Source organism: Myotis brandtii, unplaced genomic scaffold, assembly GCF_000412655.1.
Source record: "Myotis brandtii unplaced genomic scaffold, ASM41265v1 scaffold136, whole genome shotgun sequence".
NCBI classification, from domain to species: Eukaryota; Metazoa; Chordata; class Mammalia; order Chiroptera; family Vespertilionidae; genus Myotis; species Myotis brandtii.
The window spans coordinates 102,619-122,389 of NW_005354829.1; the positions used below are offsets into that span (position 1 = coordinate 102,619).

The 19,771-nt window shown below is 40.9% G+C and overlaps 1 protein-coding gene across 1 annotated transcript in view; it reads left to right on the plus strand.

Annotated features, from left to right (window-relative positions):
• The window catches only part of LOC102261243, an 85,965-nt gene that overhangs the window by 5,827 nt on the left and 60,367 nt on the right, over nucleotides 1-19,771 (plus strand). The window contains exons 4-9 of the mRNA XM_005860497.2: nucleotides 3,402-3,532; nucleotides 6,966-7,054; nucleotides 8,895-8,994; nucleotides 10,825-10,868; nucleotides 11,877-11,954; nucleotides 15,876-16,072. Coding sequence (XP_005860559.1) covers nucleotides 3,402-3,532; nucleotides 6,966-7,054; nucleotides 8,895-8,994; nucleotides 10,825-10,868; nucleotides 11,877-11,954; nucleotides 15,876-16,072 — 639 coding nt within the window. The remainder of the gene's footprint in view (nucleotides 1-3,401; nucleotides 3,533-6,965; nucleotides 7,055-8,894; nucleotides 8,995-10,824; nucleotides 10,869-11,876; nucleotides 11,955-15,875; nucleotides 16,073-19,771) is intronic.

Below are 19,771 nucleotides of genomic sequence, written 5' to 3' on the forward strand. Positions count from 1 at the left end.
GAGTGCACTGACCACCAGAGGGCAGCTCCTGCATTGAGCATCTGCCCCCTGGTGGTCAGTGTGTGTCATAGTGACCAGTCATTCCCAGTCTTTCTGCTGTTAGGGTCAGTTTGCATATTACCCTTTTACTATATAGGATAGAGGCCTGGTGCTTGGGTGGGGGCCGGCTGGTTTGCCCTGAATGGTGTCCCGGATCAGGGTGGGGGTCCCGCTTGGGTGCCTAGCCAGCCTGGATGAGGGGATGATGGCTGTTTGCAGCTGGCCACACCCCCTTCAAGGTGGGGGTCCCCACTGGGGTGCCTGGCCAGTCTGGGTAAGGGGCTGAGGGCCATTTTCAGGCTGGCCGGCAACTGAAGCTCCCAGCCTCTCCTTTTTTTCTTTCTTTTTTTTTCTTTTGGGATTTATTTACCTTCTATAATTGAAACTTTGTTGCCGTCCTGCTCGCTCCAGCTCTGAGGCCGCAGCTGGCTGAAAGCAGGTATCTGGAGTTTGTTTAGCTTCTGTAATTGAAACTTTGTTGCTTTTGGAACTAATGCTTTCAGAGCTCAGAGCTGGGCCGCGGCAGGCGGGGAACTTGGCTTCCTCCTTCACTGGAGCAAGCAAGCCTCCTGTTCGCTTCAGCTGCGTGGCTGCCGGCCACCATCTTGGTTGGCAGTTAATTTGCATATCTTGCTGATTAGCCAATGGGAAGTGTAGCGGAGGTACGGTTAATTACCCTTTTGTCTTTTATTAGATTGGATATTTATATGTATTTATGAAATACAGCTATATTTATATAGATAAATATATATTTACATATACGATGTAGTCATTAAAAATAAATAATTAACTCAATGAACATTTAAAAAGGCCTTATGAGCCACTTTGATGTGGTTCTGAAGAAAGAAGGCAGTTGTTATAAGGTGAGAGAATGTTTAAAAATATAGCCAGTGTTAACACACCAACATATTTGGGTTGATTTCCAGTTGGAGAGTTATAATTATACTGATTCGCACTCTCTCACCCTGGGTCTCTGTGGCTCAGAGCAAATCTTAGGAAGATGTCTTGGGATCTATAAAAGCCGCTGACTATACTTGAACCAAATCCGAGACTCTGACCTCATTGCCATAGTGCTGTGATTTATTGGGCTAACAAAGAAAGTCTTTTGCAGTTGGGTCCTGGGGTAACTTCCAGTGACATTACTGAGTATCTCTTAAGTACTGCAAATGTATCTCTGCTTAAGAAGGATAAATCCCTTACAATATGTTGTTGTTTAAGATCTTTAAGATGAAGAGTTGTTGTGTGTTTTTTTTGAATCCTCACTGAAGGATATTTTTCCACTGATTTTTAGAGAGAGTGGAAGAGAGAGGAAAAGATAGAGAAATATCAATGTGAGAGAAACACATTGATTGGTTGCCTCCTGCATGTGCCTTGACTGGAATCGAACCTGAGACCCTTTGGACTGTAATCTGACGCTCTATCCACTAAGCCAAACCAGCTAGGGCAAGATGAAGAGTTTTTAATAATTGCTAGTCTGATGTGGTTATTGTGTACCATTTAGTTTTATTGTTGGTGAATCTCAGAATATATGTTAGGAGGTTCTGTTTTCTAAAATATCATTATTTTCCTCTAGAGGGAGCTATATGTCCTTTTTGAAAAAATAAGTTATCCTGAAAGTAAGGCACAAAGAAAGCAAGGTGTCAGACTTAACCAAAACTTTTTATGGACCTTAAGTATTTGTAGTAAATTTGTTATTTGTATATTATCTTTCATTTTAGAATCATAGAATGTCAGTTAACACACAAGGGCCTCTACTTCTGCTCTTGCTATACGCTAAATATAGAGTTAGACATCACAGTACAAACAAGGTTGAAGATACTACCACTTGGATGAGAGGGTGGAAATAGAAATAGGTTTGAGGGAGGGAGTTTTAATCAATAAAAGTACTAGTTGAATCCATTATTGGGAAGGATTTCTTAAGGAGGGAGAGGTGGGAATGGATATAAAGAAAAGTAGGGTTGAGCTTTAGGGAACCCTTGAAAGAGAAGGGATGGTGGAGTCAAAGAACGAGATATAAAATGTGGGGGGGGCGGGGTAAGGAAGCGGTGAACTGTGGAAGAGACAGGGAAGAACCTGATAGTGCAGTCACCAGAACTCAAAAAGGAGGGAGTTTTAGGAAAGTGTTAGTGGGGTGGAGGGAGGTGGGGAGGAGGATGGAGGTAGATTCAAATGTACCTGAATAGGTTGAAGAGAGTGAAAACAGATAAAAAAAATCGTATTTAGTTAGAAAGGGTATAAATTCTAATAGTTTATACTTAATAATCACTCTTTGGCCAGTTAATAGGAGTGGTTCAGCAAAACATTCAGAGCCCTTTGCAGATTTTGTGTGATGACCATTTGGCCATTAACCACCCACACAGTCCATATAGAATCTGACACCACAGATGACAGATGGGGAGTGGGACACCCAGGGTTTTCATCCTGCCTCTGTCCCTAACAAGCTGCACAACCTTGGACGCGTCACTTAGCTTCCCTGCACCTTGGCTTCTTCATCTGTAAACGAGATAGTTGGATTTGGTCAATGTTTCTTAATCTGGTATCCAAGGCTAGGCGTCAGGGAATCTGACATGCCCCTGAAATTATAAGCAAAAGAAGCTTTTTCCCTTAAGGAGAGAATCCATAGTTTTTATGAGAATCCTCAAAGGATAATGAATCTTTAAAAGATGAGAACACCTGGAGTAGGTGACCACTCAAGTCCTCTCTACCTTAGAATTCTGGAATGTTGACTCTCTCTCTTTAGCCACTTTGTAGTATTCCAAATAGCTGTCAGACATCAAATTAAAGATTAGAGTTTTCATAATGGAATTGAGTGGATCAATTGCCTCTAGAGCAGTGGTTCTCAACCTTCTGGCCCTTTAAATACAGTTCCTCATATTGTGACCCAAACATAAAATTATTTTCGTTGCTACTTCATAACTGTAATGTTGCTACTGTTATGAATCGTAATGTAAATATCTGATATGCAGGATGGTCTTAGGCGACCCCTATGAAAGGGTCGTTCGACCGCCAAAGGGGTCGCGACCCATAGGTTGAGAACCTCTGCTCTAGAGGATTACTTAGAAAATATGGAGAATTTTAAAAATCAGAACTAGTTATTTCTTTAATAGCCCACAGATATTTTTATGAGGACCCAAGAGTTACATCTCCCTTCACATCAGTTACCAGCCATGCATCTGATGAGCGTAAACACCGGAAGTGGCTTCAGCCACTTAAACATTATATAGGGATGCCATTGCCTTTGGTATATTTGCCTCTAAAACGTAAAAACAAACAAAACATTGGGCAGAGAAAGCAGTTCTTTGAATGAAAACTGCTAATTGAACTTGCATCGGAGTGATTGCCATGTGTTTCTCTTCTGGCAGGCGTGCGTGTGGTCAGCAATGCTGGGGGTACCAACCCTCTCATGTGTGCTGCTGCCCTGGACAAGATGGCCAGGAAGGCTGGTGTTGATTTGAAAATAGCAGTGGTCACTGGAGATGACATCCTGGGAGAGGTTATTGACATTTATGTGATACACTCCTAACAAGAAGCCATCTATCATGTGATGAACAATTAGGATCGTTTACCTTGATCTAATTATTGGATTTGGGTATAGCTCTTCAGGCTGAGCTCTAGAAATCTCTCTCTAATCTGTGTCACTTTAGTCTAGAAATTCTGGTCTAGATTATCCATTAATGTTTATAAACCACTTATGTGCCTGCTATGAAAGATTTATTGACTCACTGAAGACAATGTTTAGAATAACTTTGGACCCTCCTTTGAACATGGAAGTGTAAGTTGAAATTGTGCTTCTTACAAACATGAAGTTTTTTTTAACACAAGTGATTACTTACCTTTCTAATCTTAACATTATTTGGGTTCCAGCTGATGGATTTTGCTGCAGGTGAAACATTCTGTGTCACAACAGGAAAGGAAAGGAAATTATACAGTTTTTTATTAACACTTCAATTTGAAAAGCTAGATGTTTCAAGCTTTTCCTTGGTGCTGTTTTCTTAGGCTGAGCTCAGCTCCCTGTGAAATTCAAAGGCTGTAAAATCCCACTTGTGAAATGCAAGCAATTTCTGTGGGCTCTTGGATACTTGTGCTAGCTGTCAGGAACACACAAAAATCAATGGACTCATTTGTTTGAGAGTAAACAGAACAGATCTGCTAATTAGCTTTATCTTGGTAGAGCCTTTGGCTTGCTCATATAGGCCTGCTAAATGTCCTCTCTGTGCAGGTTTAGATTCCTGATTTGTGAAAACTGCTGTGACCTTGCAGAGCTGTCCTATTTCTGTGTAAATAGTATATTTTAAATTCATCTGAATCCTCCTTCTAACTACTGTGAGTGAATTTGCTGCCATAACTGTCCACTGATTTACTTTATTTTTTGTTTTATTGATTTCAGAGAGGAAGGGAGAGAGGAGAGATACTAGTAGAAACATCAATGATAAGAGAGAATCATTGATTGGCTGCCTCCTACATGTCCCCTACTGAGGATCGAACCCACAACCCAGGCATGTGCCCTTGACTGGAATCGAACCTGGGACCCCTTGGTCCACAGACTGACGCTCTATATCAGTGATGGCGAACCTATGGCACACGTGTCAGAGGTGACACACGAACTCATTTTTTTTGGTTGATTTTTCTTTGTTAAATGGCATTTAAATATATAAAATAAATATCAAAAATATAAGTCTTTGTTTTACTATGGTTGCAAATATCAAAAAATTTCTATATGTGACACGGCACCAGAGTTAAGTTAGGGTTTTTCAAAATGCTGACACGCCGAGCTCAAAAGGTTCGCCATCACTGCTCTATACACTGAGCCAAACCAGCGAGGGCCACTGATTTACTTTAAATATGATGTTACGTTAGCATGTGTCAGACTTCTGCTTTAATGATCCCAATGTAATGACAAATTCTTAAAATCTTATCCAAGAGAATTAAACTGTCGCCATTTTCCCTTTATGGAAAGGAATCTAACCCTGGACAGATTTTCATTTGTTTGTAGAGAACTAATATGGAAACAGTAATACTGTGAAACAGGTCCCTGCCTAGGAATATCAGAGTTTGACCTTTCATAGCCAAAACCCTGCCTACTCCTGTTGAAATAGTAACTGAACACAACGAAAATATGTACTTATCATAATAAGTCACACACTTTCACATGTATGCATATGTTATGTTATATATTACTAAAGGCCCAGTGCACAAAAATTTGTGCACTCGGGTGGGAGGGGTCCCTCAGCCCGACCTGTGCCCTCTCGCAGTCTGGGACCCCTTGGGGGATGTCTACCTGCTGGCTTAGGCCAGCTTCCCGGGGGATTGGGCCTAAGCTGGCAATCAGACATCCCTCTGGCAGCCCGGCAGCCCTCGGGGGATGTCCACTTGCCAGCGGGGAGCAGACCTAAGCTGCAGTCAGACATCCTTAGCGCTGCTGAGGAGGCGGGAGAGGCTCCTGACACCACCGCTGTGCTAGCAGCCATCAGCCTGGCCTGTGGCTGAGCAGAGCTCCCCCTGTGGGAGTGAACTGACCACCAGGGGTCAGCTCCTGCATTGAGCATCTGCCCCCTGGTGGTCAGTGTGTGTCATTGTGACCAGTCATTCCCAGTTGTTCTGCTGTTAGGGCCAATTTGCATATTACCCTTTTATTATATAGGATAGCTATATTTTTTAAAATATATTTTATTGATTTTTTTACAGAGAGGAAGGGAGCGGGATAGAGAGTTAGAAACATCGATGAGAGAGAAACATGGACCAGCTGCCTCCTGCACACCCGCTACTGGGTATGTGCCCGCAACCAAGGTACATGCCCTTGACCGGAATTCAACCTGGGACCCTCAGTCCACAGGCCAACGTTCCATCCACTGAGCCAAACCGACCAGGGCTATAGCTATGTTTTGTAATAGATATAAAACACCAAATCCCTGTTGGGGACTTAAGGGTGGAGCAGTCCCAGCTTTAATCTTTGGTGGTGATGTTGCTTTGGCTTTGGTGTCACTTCGTGCTATGACGGACTTCAGGAGAACAGAACGTGTCATCCACTTTTAGAGCCTCTGGGAGGTGATGACATGTTCTTTTTATGAGTGACCATCTCTATGTAGGTGTAGCTGATGCTGTGGTGCTTCACACAATTTTCAGGTGCTTTGTCCTGTTTTAGCCTGAGCCCTTCTTTTGAGGGGGGAGGTTGTAGAGACCACCCTATACCATGCTCTCTCCCGTGCTTTGGTGCTTAGCCTGGGAAAACATGTCGGCATTAGGAGTCCCTGAATACATCATTTCATGATTAAGGGGAACATGCATTGATAACTTTCATTCTGAACATTGGCTTGATAGGAAGCATGATTCTTTACTGGAGAGAAATTGCTATAGGACCTTTCAAATTCTGCATATCACTTTGTAAGAACTAGAAAAGATTATATATGTATTTACACCAATCCTGTGGGATTGATACTATCAGTGCCATGCTTTAAAGATGAAGAAACTCAGAGAAGCACAGGGAAGCTGGTGGTTTGCTAGGGGCCAGAGCCCACACGCTTCACCAACAGGCTTCACTCAGCCTTTCTTGATTGGGTTCTTTGTCTACAAAATAGGGGTTGTGACACCTGCCTGTCAGGGTTGTTTGGAAAACAAAATGAAACACTGTATGAAAAATGCCTGAAATAGAATATACAGAATAACTTTTTTAATATATTACTTTCTTCATCCCAATAATGAAATGTATAGGAGTCTACTTATCTATTACATGTTCTTATTGTTTAGCATATACAGGATGGGGCAAAAGTAGGTTTACAGTTGTGAGTGCACAAAACACAATTTATTCTTCTATTATTTATTAATTATTGTATTATTTTTCATATGAACAACTGTAACTCTACTTTTGTATAATACAAGTAAGCTCTCTGTGAATAAAGGTTTAAAGTATTTTTGTAAAATATTTATAGAAGGAGGCTCTGCAAGGATCCACTATCACAGATATGGAGAGTGGGAAGAAATTTCCAGACACCATTGAAAGCATGAATGTGTACCTTGGGTAAGGTCTTTTCTCTTATGTCCCTTATTCCTCCCGCCCTCCCTTCCATCCTTTCGAATATAGATGGACACTTGTGGCTCCAAAGGGTTGGCCATTTCAAAAGCCTTTTTCCCAGTGTGCCAGGTAGCAGCAGAAACTCTTAGGAATATCCACAGGACTTTCTCAAGAACCACCATAATTTGCAGCTCCCAGGCCAGACAATAGGCCTGAGTAAAGGAGGCAGACATTCTTTGACAACTGCCGCTGCTACAGTGTCCCCTTGACCTATCTAAACCAATAGCAGGACAGAAAGAGGAATTTAACTTTAAGCCTTGGGTGTTAAAAAGTTTATGGCTGCTAATATCACCAGCACATCTGGCAGAAGCAAATGCAAATCCAGATGTTCCCTCAAAAGAGGCTGCTCCACAAATAAAGCCTCACCAAACTTAATAGGAGTTCACAGTCTGAAATTCCAAAAAAATGTAAATGCCCATGGAATTCATAAATTGGAATATTTTTTTTTATATATATATATTGAATTTTTATTTGGGAGACATATAACACTTGTAATTGGAATGTTTTGATGCAGAATGCTATAAGCATGTTAAAGATGTTTAAAGAAGTGAAGATGGAATAAAAACCAGAGCAGGGAAAAAGCTTTCAAAGAAGGCCTAGATGGATTTGAATAGAAACCAAATGAACTTTATTAATCAAACATATAGTCATTGAAATAAAATTTTAATGGGTAAATTAAACAGCAGATTAGATACAATTAATAGAAGATTAATGAATTGGAAAAATAGATCTGATAAAATTTACTGAGATCAGCCCAGGTTAAAGAGATAGAAAATGAAATAGAAGTTTGAGATACGTGGATAGAATTGTAAGGTCTAACGTCCTATCTAAGAGTGAGAGAAGAGAATATAAAGAACTAGAGGTCTGGTGCATGAAATTCATGCACTTGGGTAGGGGGGTCTCTCAGTCCGGCCTGCGCCCTCTCGCAGTCCAGGAGCCCTCAGGAGATGTCCTATTGCTGGCTTAGGCACACTCTCCAGAGAGAGCAGGCCTAAGCAGTAGTAGGACATCCTTAGCGCTGCCATGGAGGTGGGAGGGACTCCCACCAGCCGTGAACCTGACTCAGGGCTTCTGGCTGAGCAGTGCTCCCCCTGTGGGAGTACACTGACCACCCGGGGGCGGCCCCTGCTTGAACGTCTGCCCCCTGGTGGTCAGTGCATGTCATAGCAACCAGTCATTCAGCTGTTTGGTCGATTTGCATATTAGCCTTTTATTATGTAGGATGGGGGAAAGCAATGTCCAGAGACAATGGCTGGGAATTATTCAGGGTTGATGAGACATATTTATCCACAGGTCCAAGAAGGAGAGTCAACCCAAGCAGATTAAACAAAAAGATATAATACCATGCAACTGTCTAAAACCGAAAAGTAAGATTGTAAGAGCATCCAAAGAGAAAGGCAGTACACAAGCATCAATACTTAGACTGATAACACACCTCTCAACAACAAAATTGGATACCAGGAGATTGTGAAATAGTCTCCATGAAGTAAAATAACTGACATTCTAGAAATGTATGCCCAGACAAACCGGCATTGTATAAGGGGTGAATGTTGACAGAACACTTGATAAACAGCTACACAGGAAATACTGATTTAAAAATAATAATATGAATGGAAGTATCTAGGAGAGTGTTTTTGTCCACATCATTTAATGCCTGGAATTACTTTAAGTATATTTGAGTCATTGGACAAAATGATAAGCAGTTGTGTTTTTTGTTGTTGTTTAATCAAAAGCTTTGATCTGACCTGGGTGAAAAACAATAACAGGGATGATCTGTTTCCCAAAGAGCAAGACCCATAAGCAGGGCCCTGGACCTCGGTGCCGACATCGTTCTGACGGGGCGCTGCGTGGACAGTGCTCTCGTGCTGGGACCCCTCATTCACGAGGTAAGTTGATGGGGAGAACACACTTGGCACCTTGAGCTTATCATCTTTGTTTTGCTTACTAACACACATGTAATTTTCTTTGGCCATTACAATGTGTGTTCAGGTGCCAATTTGTTAAGTTCATAATATTAAAAACAATCCAAAAGTTAATAAATTGCTTTCCTATTAGAGGTCTAATGTACCAAAAGGCATACAGTGAATTTCAAATTTGATTTTATATAATGATGTTCATTAAAATATGGTAGAGTAGAATATTTTATTGTTGTTAACTAAGTTATTCAGAAATGAACATGTGAAACTGGTTTATATATGTGTGTGTGTGGTTGGTGTAATAACTCCTGCAGCTTTTTATTCAATACCTTGGGATCCTTTAGAATATTAAGAGTTTGAGAGAACACTTCTATATGTTTGGGGACTACTTTGCTTATGCTAATTTTTTAATAGTAATATTTTTCTAAAAATAGATGTATTAACCCCTTCCTGGTCAAATTCCTAGTTCTTGGTGTGCCTCCATTTAATCCCTTAGGGACTTGAGGTTCTTTGTTGTAAAATATTAAGTCAAATCTAGCCTCTCAAGGGCACTGGAGGCTCTTTCTCTACATATGGAGAGAAAATTATAATTGTGTTATATAGATAGAATGAGCCATCTCTTAGGCTTCTTGGATCTCCCTGTTTATCCATTCAGACCCAACCCAGTGTCTAACTTCGCTTTTTTGAAATTGTGTTCTCTAGTTTTAAGTCTGCACTCTCCCGGGGGAGGCTGCTTCTAAAGCCTTCATATTGGTCCTCAAATCCATGTACCTTTGGGCCCAGCTATTCCTCCAGTGGACTCTTCCTTCCCTCCCTTTTCCAATCTGTTCATCTCTTTAGGGCCTAGCTCTTCCTCTCTTTTCTTCCTCCCCCTCAGGAAGTACTGTTCTTTGTAATGTTGGTTTTGCTACTACTTGGAGCAAATTGTATCCTATGTATACTCAAGAGCAGTGATGGCAAACCTATGACACGCGTGTCAGAGGTGACACGCGTGTCAGAGGTGACACGCGAACTCATTTTTTTGGTTGATTTTTCTTTGTTAAATGGCATTTAAATATATAAATAAATATCAAAAATATAAGTCTTTGTTTTACTATGGCTGCAAATATCAAAAAATTTCTATATGTGACACGGCACCAGAGTTAAGTTAGGGTTTTTCAAAATGAGGGAGGGGGGTCCCTCAGCCTGGCCTGCACCCTGCTCAAGAGGCTTCCAATATTTATCATTATCTCTAGTTCTTGGCTGCCTACTTAACAAGGAGTCTTGTTAAGATCTCTAAAGTTCTCTATCTGTACTGTTCTCTCTTTGTGGTAATCTATCCTGCAAACTCTAGTCATCATGGTCTCCCTCGACTCTCAGCTTCTTAACTCAGGGAACCTGCCAGCTTCCATTTCAATTCCGCCTCCCAGCACGGGGCTTGGAAACTCAATCACAGGCCCATCTCATTTGTTTCAACTTGCTTAGTTAGGGGTCACTAGTTTCTGTTGCCTGATGTCCAATGTATTAAACACTGTGGTTTCATATATGTTACTTGGCTTTTTTGTGGTTCCAGGCATTAGTTTAAATTAGATCCAGGTTATTGCATCTTATCCAGAGCAAAATTCTACTTCTTGTTTTTCTGAGAGGTTTTTGTTAGTTTCTCCATATAATTTTGTATTTGAATCTATGCAGTAATCTTGAATTATACTTTAGATCAAGTAGGGAGTTGATTAAACACATACTATGTAAAGATTCTATATCGAAAAGGTGAATTATAAATAAAATAATTAATTTTTGTGGGTGTCTTTTTTCCCCTCATAGTTTGGTTGGAAAAGCAATGACTTTGACTTATTAGCCGCTGGAAGGTAAGTTTAATAATATTAGTAGTGATTTTCCTCTTTTAACTACATTACAGTAAAATTTACTTAAGCTTTTCAGAAATTAAGATATGTGTGTCTGGTAGGTCACCTTAAATACATTTTAAACTGAACATAATTGTATTTCTTTAATACTACAGAGTTTTAAAGCTGAATAAAGATGTCTCTTACAAAGATTGAAGAAATTTTATGAAACAAAGTAACCATTGATTGAATAAATTTTAAGTAACCATCGTTTATTATTGAGTGCCTACCTACTATATGATTTAATAGGCACTTCACAAAATTATTTTTTATTCTCACAATTTACTTATTAGGTAGATGTTGTTATTCCCATTTGAGAGATGAGGGAATTGACACACATTAGGGTTATGTAAGTTGCCCAAAGTCACAGAGCTATTTATGTGGTGGAGCCTGGGTTCACACAGGCCAAATAACTAAAATCCAGAGTGTTTTATTTTCCCATGTTGTCAACTCTATAAAGAGCTTCAGATATTTCAGATTTTTGAAGAGGAAATTTTAATAGTAGATATATTGATAAGTTTTTGTCCATTAACATATCAAATAGATTGGTAATATTTTACATATTTTCTCCCCTATTCTATAATATAATGACAATTTAATGTCACACTTCAAGCCTGGTAATAACTTACATGTTGAAGCACTTTGCAGTTTTCATGATGCTTTCACGTGGTTTTATTTCAGTTAATTCTCACAACCTTATCAGTAATGCATTAGTCCCATTTTGATCAGTCTGTCACTTGGCCTAGGTTCTCGTGATTCTCAGACCAGGCCATTTTCTGTTATTCCAAACTAGCCTTTCTGCATCATTACCCTACTTTATTAAAACAAACAAAAGCAAAATGGCCAAGGTTTTTCTCACTTTTATGACAATACCTTCAAATATAAAATTTTATTTATAGCATTATTTTGTATCTGAGAAGGCATTGAAAATTTTGCTCACCATATTAATGCTATTTTTTGTTTGCTTTGTAGCCTTGCAGGCCATCTCATTGAATGTGGTGCTCAGAGTACTGGTGGAATATTCACAGATTGGCATTTGGTACCAGACTGGTAGGGAGCTCTATTTTGTATATACATATGTTATAGCATGGCACATAACATCTACATTTATAAATTTTACTAGAGGCCCAGTGCACGACATTCGTGCACTGGAGGGAGGGGGGTCCCTCAGCCTGGCCTGCACCCTCTCGCAGTCCAGGACCCTTCAGTGGACATCCCCCAAGGGGTCCTTAGTGGCTCCCGCCACCGCTGCTGCGCTCACCAGCCGTGAGCCTGGCTTCTGACTGAGCTGTGCTCCCCTTGTGGGAGCACACTGACCACCAGGGGGCAGCTCCTGCACTGAGCGTCTGCCCCCTGGTGGTCAGTGTGCATCATAGCAACTGGCTGTTCCTCCGTTCAGTCAATTTACATATTAGTCTTTTATTATATAGGATTTTCTGTTTATGAAATTATAATTATTGCTATTTTAAAACTTGAATTGTTTTTATTTGTATTGTATATTACATTTTACTGGTATTGTGAAACACAGACAAACTTTATACCCTAGCCATCATTACCTTATTAGGATACAGAGCTAAGTTTCAGGAGAATTCTTTTTGGCATGTTAATAATCATACTTCCCTAAAATAACATATGATATTTTATTATGGCCTCTAGTTTATTATTAGGCTGAGCTATGTACCTATTTGGGGTTGAATTATACTCCCCAAAGATATGTTCCAGTTCTAGCCCCCAGTACCTTAGTATGTGCCCTCATTTGGAAATAGGGTCTTTACAGTGGTAATCAAGTCAAAATGAGATCAGTGGGGTGGGCCCTAATCCAAAAGGACTTTTGTTCTTATAAAAAGAAATTTGGAGCTAGTGGAAGACACATACAGAGGGAAAACAATGTAAAGATCCTGTGAAGAAAGAATTGGGTGATGCATCCACAAACCAAGGAACGCCTGAAGCTAGGAAAAGGACAAGGAAGGATTCTCCCCTAGAGCCGTCAAGAGAGCTTCACCCTGCTTGTTGGCCCTAGGAAACGAATACAGTACCTAAAATAGAAATAGAGTCTCGCTTCTTAGGATTAAATACACTAAATATACTGGAACCTTGAAATTTCAGAACATGCTGGTAAATTACTTTTTCTATCATCCTATTCCATCTAGGGCTGTGTTGTTAGAAGTCTCTTGATCTCAGCTCTAAGAAGCTCCTACAACATGAGCCAACTTACTAATAAGAAGCTTACAGTGCCTAGGCCTTTGCCTCTAGTGTAAATTAAAAATCTATAGATTACTTTGCAGACCCCTGTCAGTCTAGTCAGTGGCAATCTCTTTCAAGTCTTGTTGCCCACTCTTCCTCTTAACTTTGTCTAGAGCCAGGCAGGTGCTGCTCACTCTTCTAATTCTTCCTTCTCCTCTTTCTAGGCTTCATATGGTATCAGATTAATAGGAAGCAATAAAACATGAGACTTATGAAACCAATGGGAAATGTGTCCTCAGCCCTTTGCTCTTACAGGTCTGGATTCTCTCCCTCAGAATACTCATCTGCTTTTGCAGTGTTGACACTGGCATGGGAGCAGATGACTTCCAGATTTATATCTCCTACCCTGCACACAACTCTACTAGGAATATATGAATAGATTTGCTTTTGTTTATAATTTTATTCTTACCTTAAACTCATCAGCCTGTATTGAAGACTTCTATTTTTTAAAAAATATATTTTTATTGATTTCAGAGAGGAGGGGAGAGGAAGAGAGAGCTAGAAACATCAATGATGGGAGAGAATCATTGATTGGCCACCTCCTGCACATCCCCATTGTGAAATCAAGCCTGCAACCCAGGAATGTGCCCAGACTGGGAATTGAACTGTGACCTCCTGGTTCATAGTTTGACATTCCACCACTGAGACACACCAGCCAGGCAAGACTTGTACATTTTGAGAGTGATATGGTCAGTCTCCCACTGACCTAGTCTTTGGTGATCTTTTTTTTCTCTTCCATAGACTCCCTTTATCTCATCAATTTTCAATAAGGTCAATTTTCAATCCATAGTATCTTTCACTTCCTTTCATATTTATCCGCATTTGTAGGTTTCTTATCTAGATTCTGAAGACTATCTTATCCTATATAATAAAAGGGTAATATGCAAATAGACCGAACGGCAGAACAACTGATCACTATGACATGCACTGACCACCAGTGGGCAGACGCTCAATGTGGGAGATGCACCCTGGTGGTCAGTGTGCTCCCACAGGGGGAGTGCCACTCAGCCACAAGCGGGGCTTGCTGCTTGCCTGCCGGCAGGCAGACATCCCCTGAGGGGTCCCAGACTGAGAGAGGGCACAGGCCAGGCTGAGGGAGCCCCCCCGCCCCCCACCCTGTGCACTGGGCCTCTAGTAGTCTTCTAATTGGTTCCATGCCTCTTGCTTCCAGTGCAACAGCTTTTCAACTGTGAAACAGATTATTGACCTGTCGGAAACCTGAGATCCTAGATTTCATCATATTGGCCTTATCTGTTCTACTAGGTTGTAAACTCTTTAAGGGCATGGATCTTTGCATTCCTACAATTATCAGCTGCATCTCTTAGCCCAGAATAACAATCAAGGAGCATAATCTCTAGAGACATTGCTTGGAGTCCTGGTTCTACTACTTCCTACTCCATGAGATGGGACAAGTTACTCAGCCTTTATGTGCTTCAATTCATCCATCTGCAGAATTAGGGTGCTGGTAATATCCATTGTCATTGCCTTATTATGAGTGATATGTAGTAAGTTTTTAATCAAGTTTTTAATAAAGTGTTCATTTTTATTTTATCGTTTTGCACTATTTCTTCCCCCTCCCCCTCCTCCTCCCCTTCCCCCTCCCCCTCTAAAAATCAGTGAGGAATTTTTTTTAAAGGTCATGTTTAATTTTTAACATTACTAAATGACCATTTCAGAAGCAAACTAGGGTCATAAGCTATAACTGTACATTCTCTAAATTACCCTTAATCCCCCTTTTTGTTTATCTTTATGCTTCTTAGTTAACAGAAGATCAACTTTATAAATAAACTAGAGGCCCGGTGCATGAAAATTAATGCACTCAGGGTGGGGAAGGGGGTCCCTCACCCCGGCCTGCGCCCTCTCGCACTCTGGGACCCCTCAGGGGATGTCTGACTGAAGGCTTCGGCCTGCTCCCTGGAGGATCAGGCCTAAGTCAGTCAGACATCCCTCTGGCAGCCCAGGAGCCCTTGGGGGATGTCCTAAGCCATTAGTCAGACATCCTTAGCGCTGCCACGGAGGCAGGAGAGGCTCCCGCCACCACCGCTGTGCTGGCCAGCCATGAGCCAGCTTCTGGCTCCCTGTGGAAGCACACTGACCACCAGGGGGCAGCTTCTGTGTTGAGCCTCTGCCCCCTGGTGGTGAGTGCACATCATAGTGACTGGTCGTTCCGCCTTTAGGGTCAATTTGCATATAACCCTTTTATTATATAGGATGGTTCTTTGAGAACCAAGGCCCAGATTTCACCATTTTGGCTTTATAATTAAGGGAGGGAGGGAGAACCCAGCTGATCACTAATGGAGTAAGCCGTGCTCACTCTGAGACTTATTAGGGACCAGAGAAATTTGATGGGGCAGAAATCTAATGATGTGCAGCCCTCTAGATGTCACAGCTCCTGCAGTCTCATAGGGGTTCTCATCACTTCCCATCAAGAGGAGCTAGAGACCATTTCCAAACCTTCTGAAAACAGTTCTCTGAATTTTTATACTGAATATTCTTCCATTCCTCTCAATGTGATTTCTTTCTGTTTGGCTCCCAGACATCACCCATATTCAGTACTTATCACACATGAATAAGCCGTCATTTTAAAAGGTAATATATAATATGTAAAATGCACAGCTTTGGGTTATTGTTACTCATCAAAAGTATTGTTTGGTATAAGGTAATATCTTTTCCTGAGGTTTTCTTCCTGGCTGTTGTGAACCACAGTGTCCCCTGATTTTCACCCAGGCACAATATAGGATTTCCCGTACTGGAATGTTTTCCTGATGGACAGTTCATCCTCTCCAAGCCTCCTGGCACCGGGGGATTGGTCTCCTTTGGTACAGTGGCTGAGCAGCTAGTGTATGAGATTGGTGATCCTCAGCGTTTTCTTTTACCTGACGTCACTTGTGACTTTTCTCAAGTCTCTATTACTGAAATTCCAGGTCAGTGACTAATAAGGGCTTGTGTTCAAATGTTACATTCTCTCCCTTTCTCTCTAGAAGTTTTTAACATAAAATTGTGATTGTTTTCAATTCCAATACCATCTTTTCTAAGCCAGATGTGTAGATAACTTGAAAATTCTATGATGTGATTTATGGCATATATTAGAAAGTAGTTGGAATGAAGTGGGAAAGATTTTTTTTTAAAAAAATTGCTTTTAACATGTTTAACAATTTGGCAAAAAAAGAATAGAAAAATGGTGTCTTAACTAGGTATTTAGCCAATATATATTTTCCATGTCTTCTACTACACTGTAGACTTCTTGAAAATAAAACTTTTGTCTGGTTAATTTCTCTCTCCTTTGTAATCTCTACTACAGCACCTTGCAAATAATAAATAAGAGATAGACATTTATTGACTGAATGAAGAATAAATGCTTTATGTTCAATTAAAATCAATTGTCAATACATCATAAAGAGAATGTAGATATGCTGGAGAGAAACAAATGTGCCTTTCAGCTTAAGAAGCAAATTGTACACTTGAAGTTATATTGTGAAGCTGAGGACAGGAGAAAGTGATAAACAGTGGAATGAATTTTTACTCAATCCATTTAGAATCCTTTCTGAACTTGAAATATGTACCAGTACTGTATAGAAAGAAAATGTTTTAATCTGTGAACCCAGAAATTATGTCTTAAATTTTGTGTATATAGTCACTGCTACTCTTCTAAATTAAATATGAAAGGATTTACCCAAAAGAAAATCTTAATTTTTTTGCTTCAGCAATTCAAACAATATTGACTAATATTTCTTCCATTTAGACTTTTTTCAATGATGTAGTAATTTTGTCCCAAATGAAACATATTCCACTTGGCTTCCTACATTTTCCATAAGTAGCCTGCAACTGGCGTACCTTAAATAGCATTCTTAGCGATTGCAAACTAAAAATCATCTCTATTTAGTAGTAAGATGATACAGGCATACCTCAGAGATATGGCAGGTTTGGTTCCAGACACTTCAGTAAAGAGAATATAGCAGTAAAGTGAGTCACAAAGTTTTTGGTTTCCCAGTGCATAGAAAAGTTATGTTTATACTATACTGTAGTCTGTTAAGTGTGCGATAAGATTATATTTTTAAAAACAATGTATATACCTTAATTTTAGAATACCCTGTTGCTAAAAAATGTTAACCATCATTTGAGCCTTCAGTGAGTCATGATCTTTTTGCTGTCAAGGGCTGCTGACTGATCAGGGTGACGGTTGCTGAAGGCTGGGGTGGCTGTGGCATTTCTTAAAAGAAAGCAACGGTTACGTTTGCTGCATTGATTGTGTCCTCCTTTCACAAACGATTTCTATGTAGCATGCCATGCTGTTTGACAGCATATTACCCACAGGAGAACTTTCAGCATTGGAGTCAGTGCTCTCAAACCCTGCCATTGCTTCATCAACTAAGCTTATGTAATATTCTAAATCCTTCGTTGTCATTTCAACAGACTTTATAGCATCTTCACCAGGAGTGGATTCCATCTCAAGAAACCACTTTCTTTGCTCACCCACAGGAAGCAATTCCTTATCCATTTAGGTTTCATCGTGAGGTTGCAGCAATTCAGTCCCGCCTTTAGGCTCCGCTTCTAATTCTAGTTCTCTTGCTATTTCCACCACATCTGCAGTTATTTCCTCTGCTGAAGTCTTGAATCCCTCAAAGTCATCCGTGAGGGTTGGAATCAGTTTCTTCCCAACTGCTGTTAATGTTGATATTTTGACCTCTTCCCATGAATCGTGAATGTTCTTAATGGCATTGAGAATGGTGAAGCCTCTCCAAAAGGTTTTCAATTTACTTTGGGCAGATCCATCACTATCTCTGACAGCTATAGGAACTGTATTTTGTAAATAAGACTTGAAAGTCGAAAGTACTCCTCCATGGGCTGAAGAATGGATGTCGTGTTAGCAGGCATAAAAACAGCATTAGTATCTCCCTCTTGTATTTTTTTTAGAGAGAGGAAGTGGGAGAAAGGAGAGAGAGAGAGAGAGAGGAGAGAGAGAGAGAGAGAGAGAGAGAGAGAGAGAGAGAAACGTTAATTTGTTGTTCCACTTATTTATGCATAGTTGGTTGAATCTTGTATGTGCCCTGATTGTGGATTGAACCCACAACCTTGGCACATTGCGATGACGCTCTAACCAACTGAGTTGCCTGGCCAGGGCCAACACTAATTTCTTTGTACATCTCCCTCAGAGCTCTTGTGTGATCAGGTGCATTGTCAATGAGCAGTTATATTTTGAAAGGAATCTTTTTTTCTGAGCAATAGGTCTCAACAGTGAGCTTATAATATTCAGTAAAACATGATGTAAACAGATATACTGTTGTTTCACATATAAAGAGCAGGAAGAGTGGATTTAGCTTAATTTTTAAAGGCCCTAAGAGTTTCATAATAGTAAATGAGTGTTGGCTTTAAATTAAAGTCAGGAGCTGCATTAATGCCTAACAAGAGAGTCAGCCTGCCCTTTGAAACTTTGAAGCCAGACATTAGCTTCTCCTCGCTAGTTATGACAGTCATAGGTGGCATCTTCTTCCAGCAGAAGGCTGTTCTGTCTACATTGAAAATCTGTTGTTCAGTGTTGCCACTTTCATTATCTTAGCTAGACCTTCTGGATAACTTACTGCAGCTTCTACATCAGCACTTGCTTTTTTACCTTGAACCTTTATTTTGTGGAGATGCCTACTTTCCTTAAACCTCATGAACCAACCTCTACTAGCTTCAAACTTTCCTTCTGCCATTTCCTCTCTGATTTCAGCCTTCGTAGAATTGAAGAGAGTCAAGGCCTTCCTCTGGATAAGGACTTGGCTTAAGGGAACTTATGGCTCCTTTGATCTTCTATCCAAACCACTAAAACTTTCTCCATATCAGCAATAAAAGCTGTTCCACTTTCTTATCAGCCATATGTTCACTGAGGTAGCACTTTTAATTTCCTTCAAGAACTTCCCCTTTGCGTTAACAACTTGGCTACCTGTTTGGCACAAGAGGCCTAGCTTTCAGCCTATCTCATTTTTGACCTGCCTTCCTCACTAAGCTTAATAATTTCTAGTTTTTGATTTAAAGTGAGAGATTTGTGACTCTTCGCTTGAATACTTAGAGGTCATTGTAAGGCTATTAATTGGTCTAATTTCAATATTTTTGTATCTGAGGGATTAGGAAGGCCCCAGAAGAGAGAGAGAGAGATGGGAACAGCCCTTCAGTGAAGCAGTCAGAACATAGATATTTATTAAGTTTGCTGTCTTATATGGGCACGGTTTGTGGCTCCCCCAAGCAATTATGATAATAATGATCACTTATCAGAGATCACCATCTATATATATAAAAAACCAGCGACCAGAACTCCATAACGACCGGCCGCTATGACGCCCACTGTGGCCAGCGAACCAGCCTGACTGGGGGTAGGGCCGGCCAGCCAACCTCCTGCGGCCACTCCCCCCAGCCAGCCCCACCCCTGATCAGCCTCTCCCACCTCAATTGAGGGCAGGGTGGCCGGCCAACCCTCTGCAGCCCCTCCCCCCAGCCGGCCCTGCCCCCAATTGCTCCCCTACCCCAATAGGGGGCAGAGCCAGCTGGCCAACCTCCTGAAGCCCCTCCCTCCACCTGGTCCCACCCCAGGTCAGCCCCCCCACCCCATTGGCTCATGGCCCCTCCCCCCCCCTGCCAGCTGC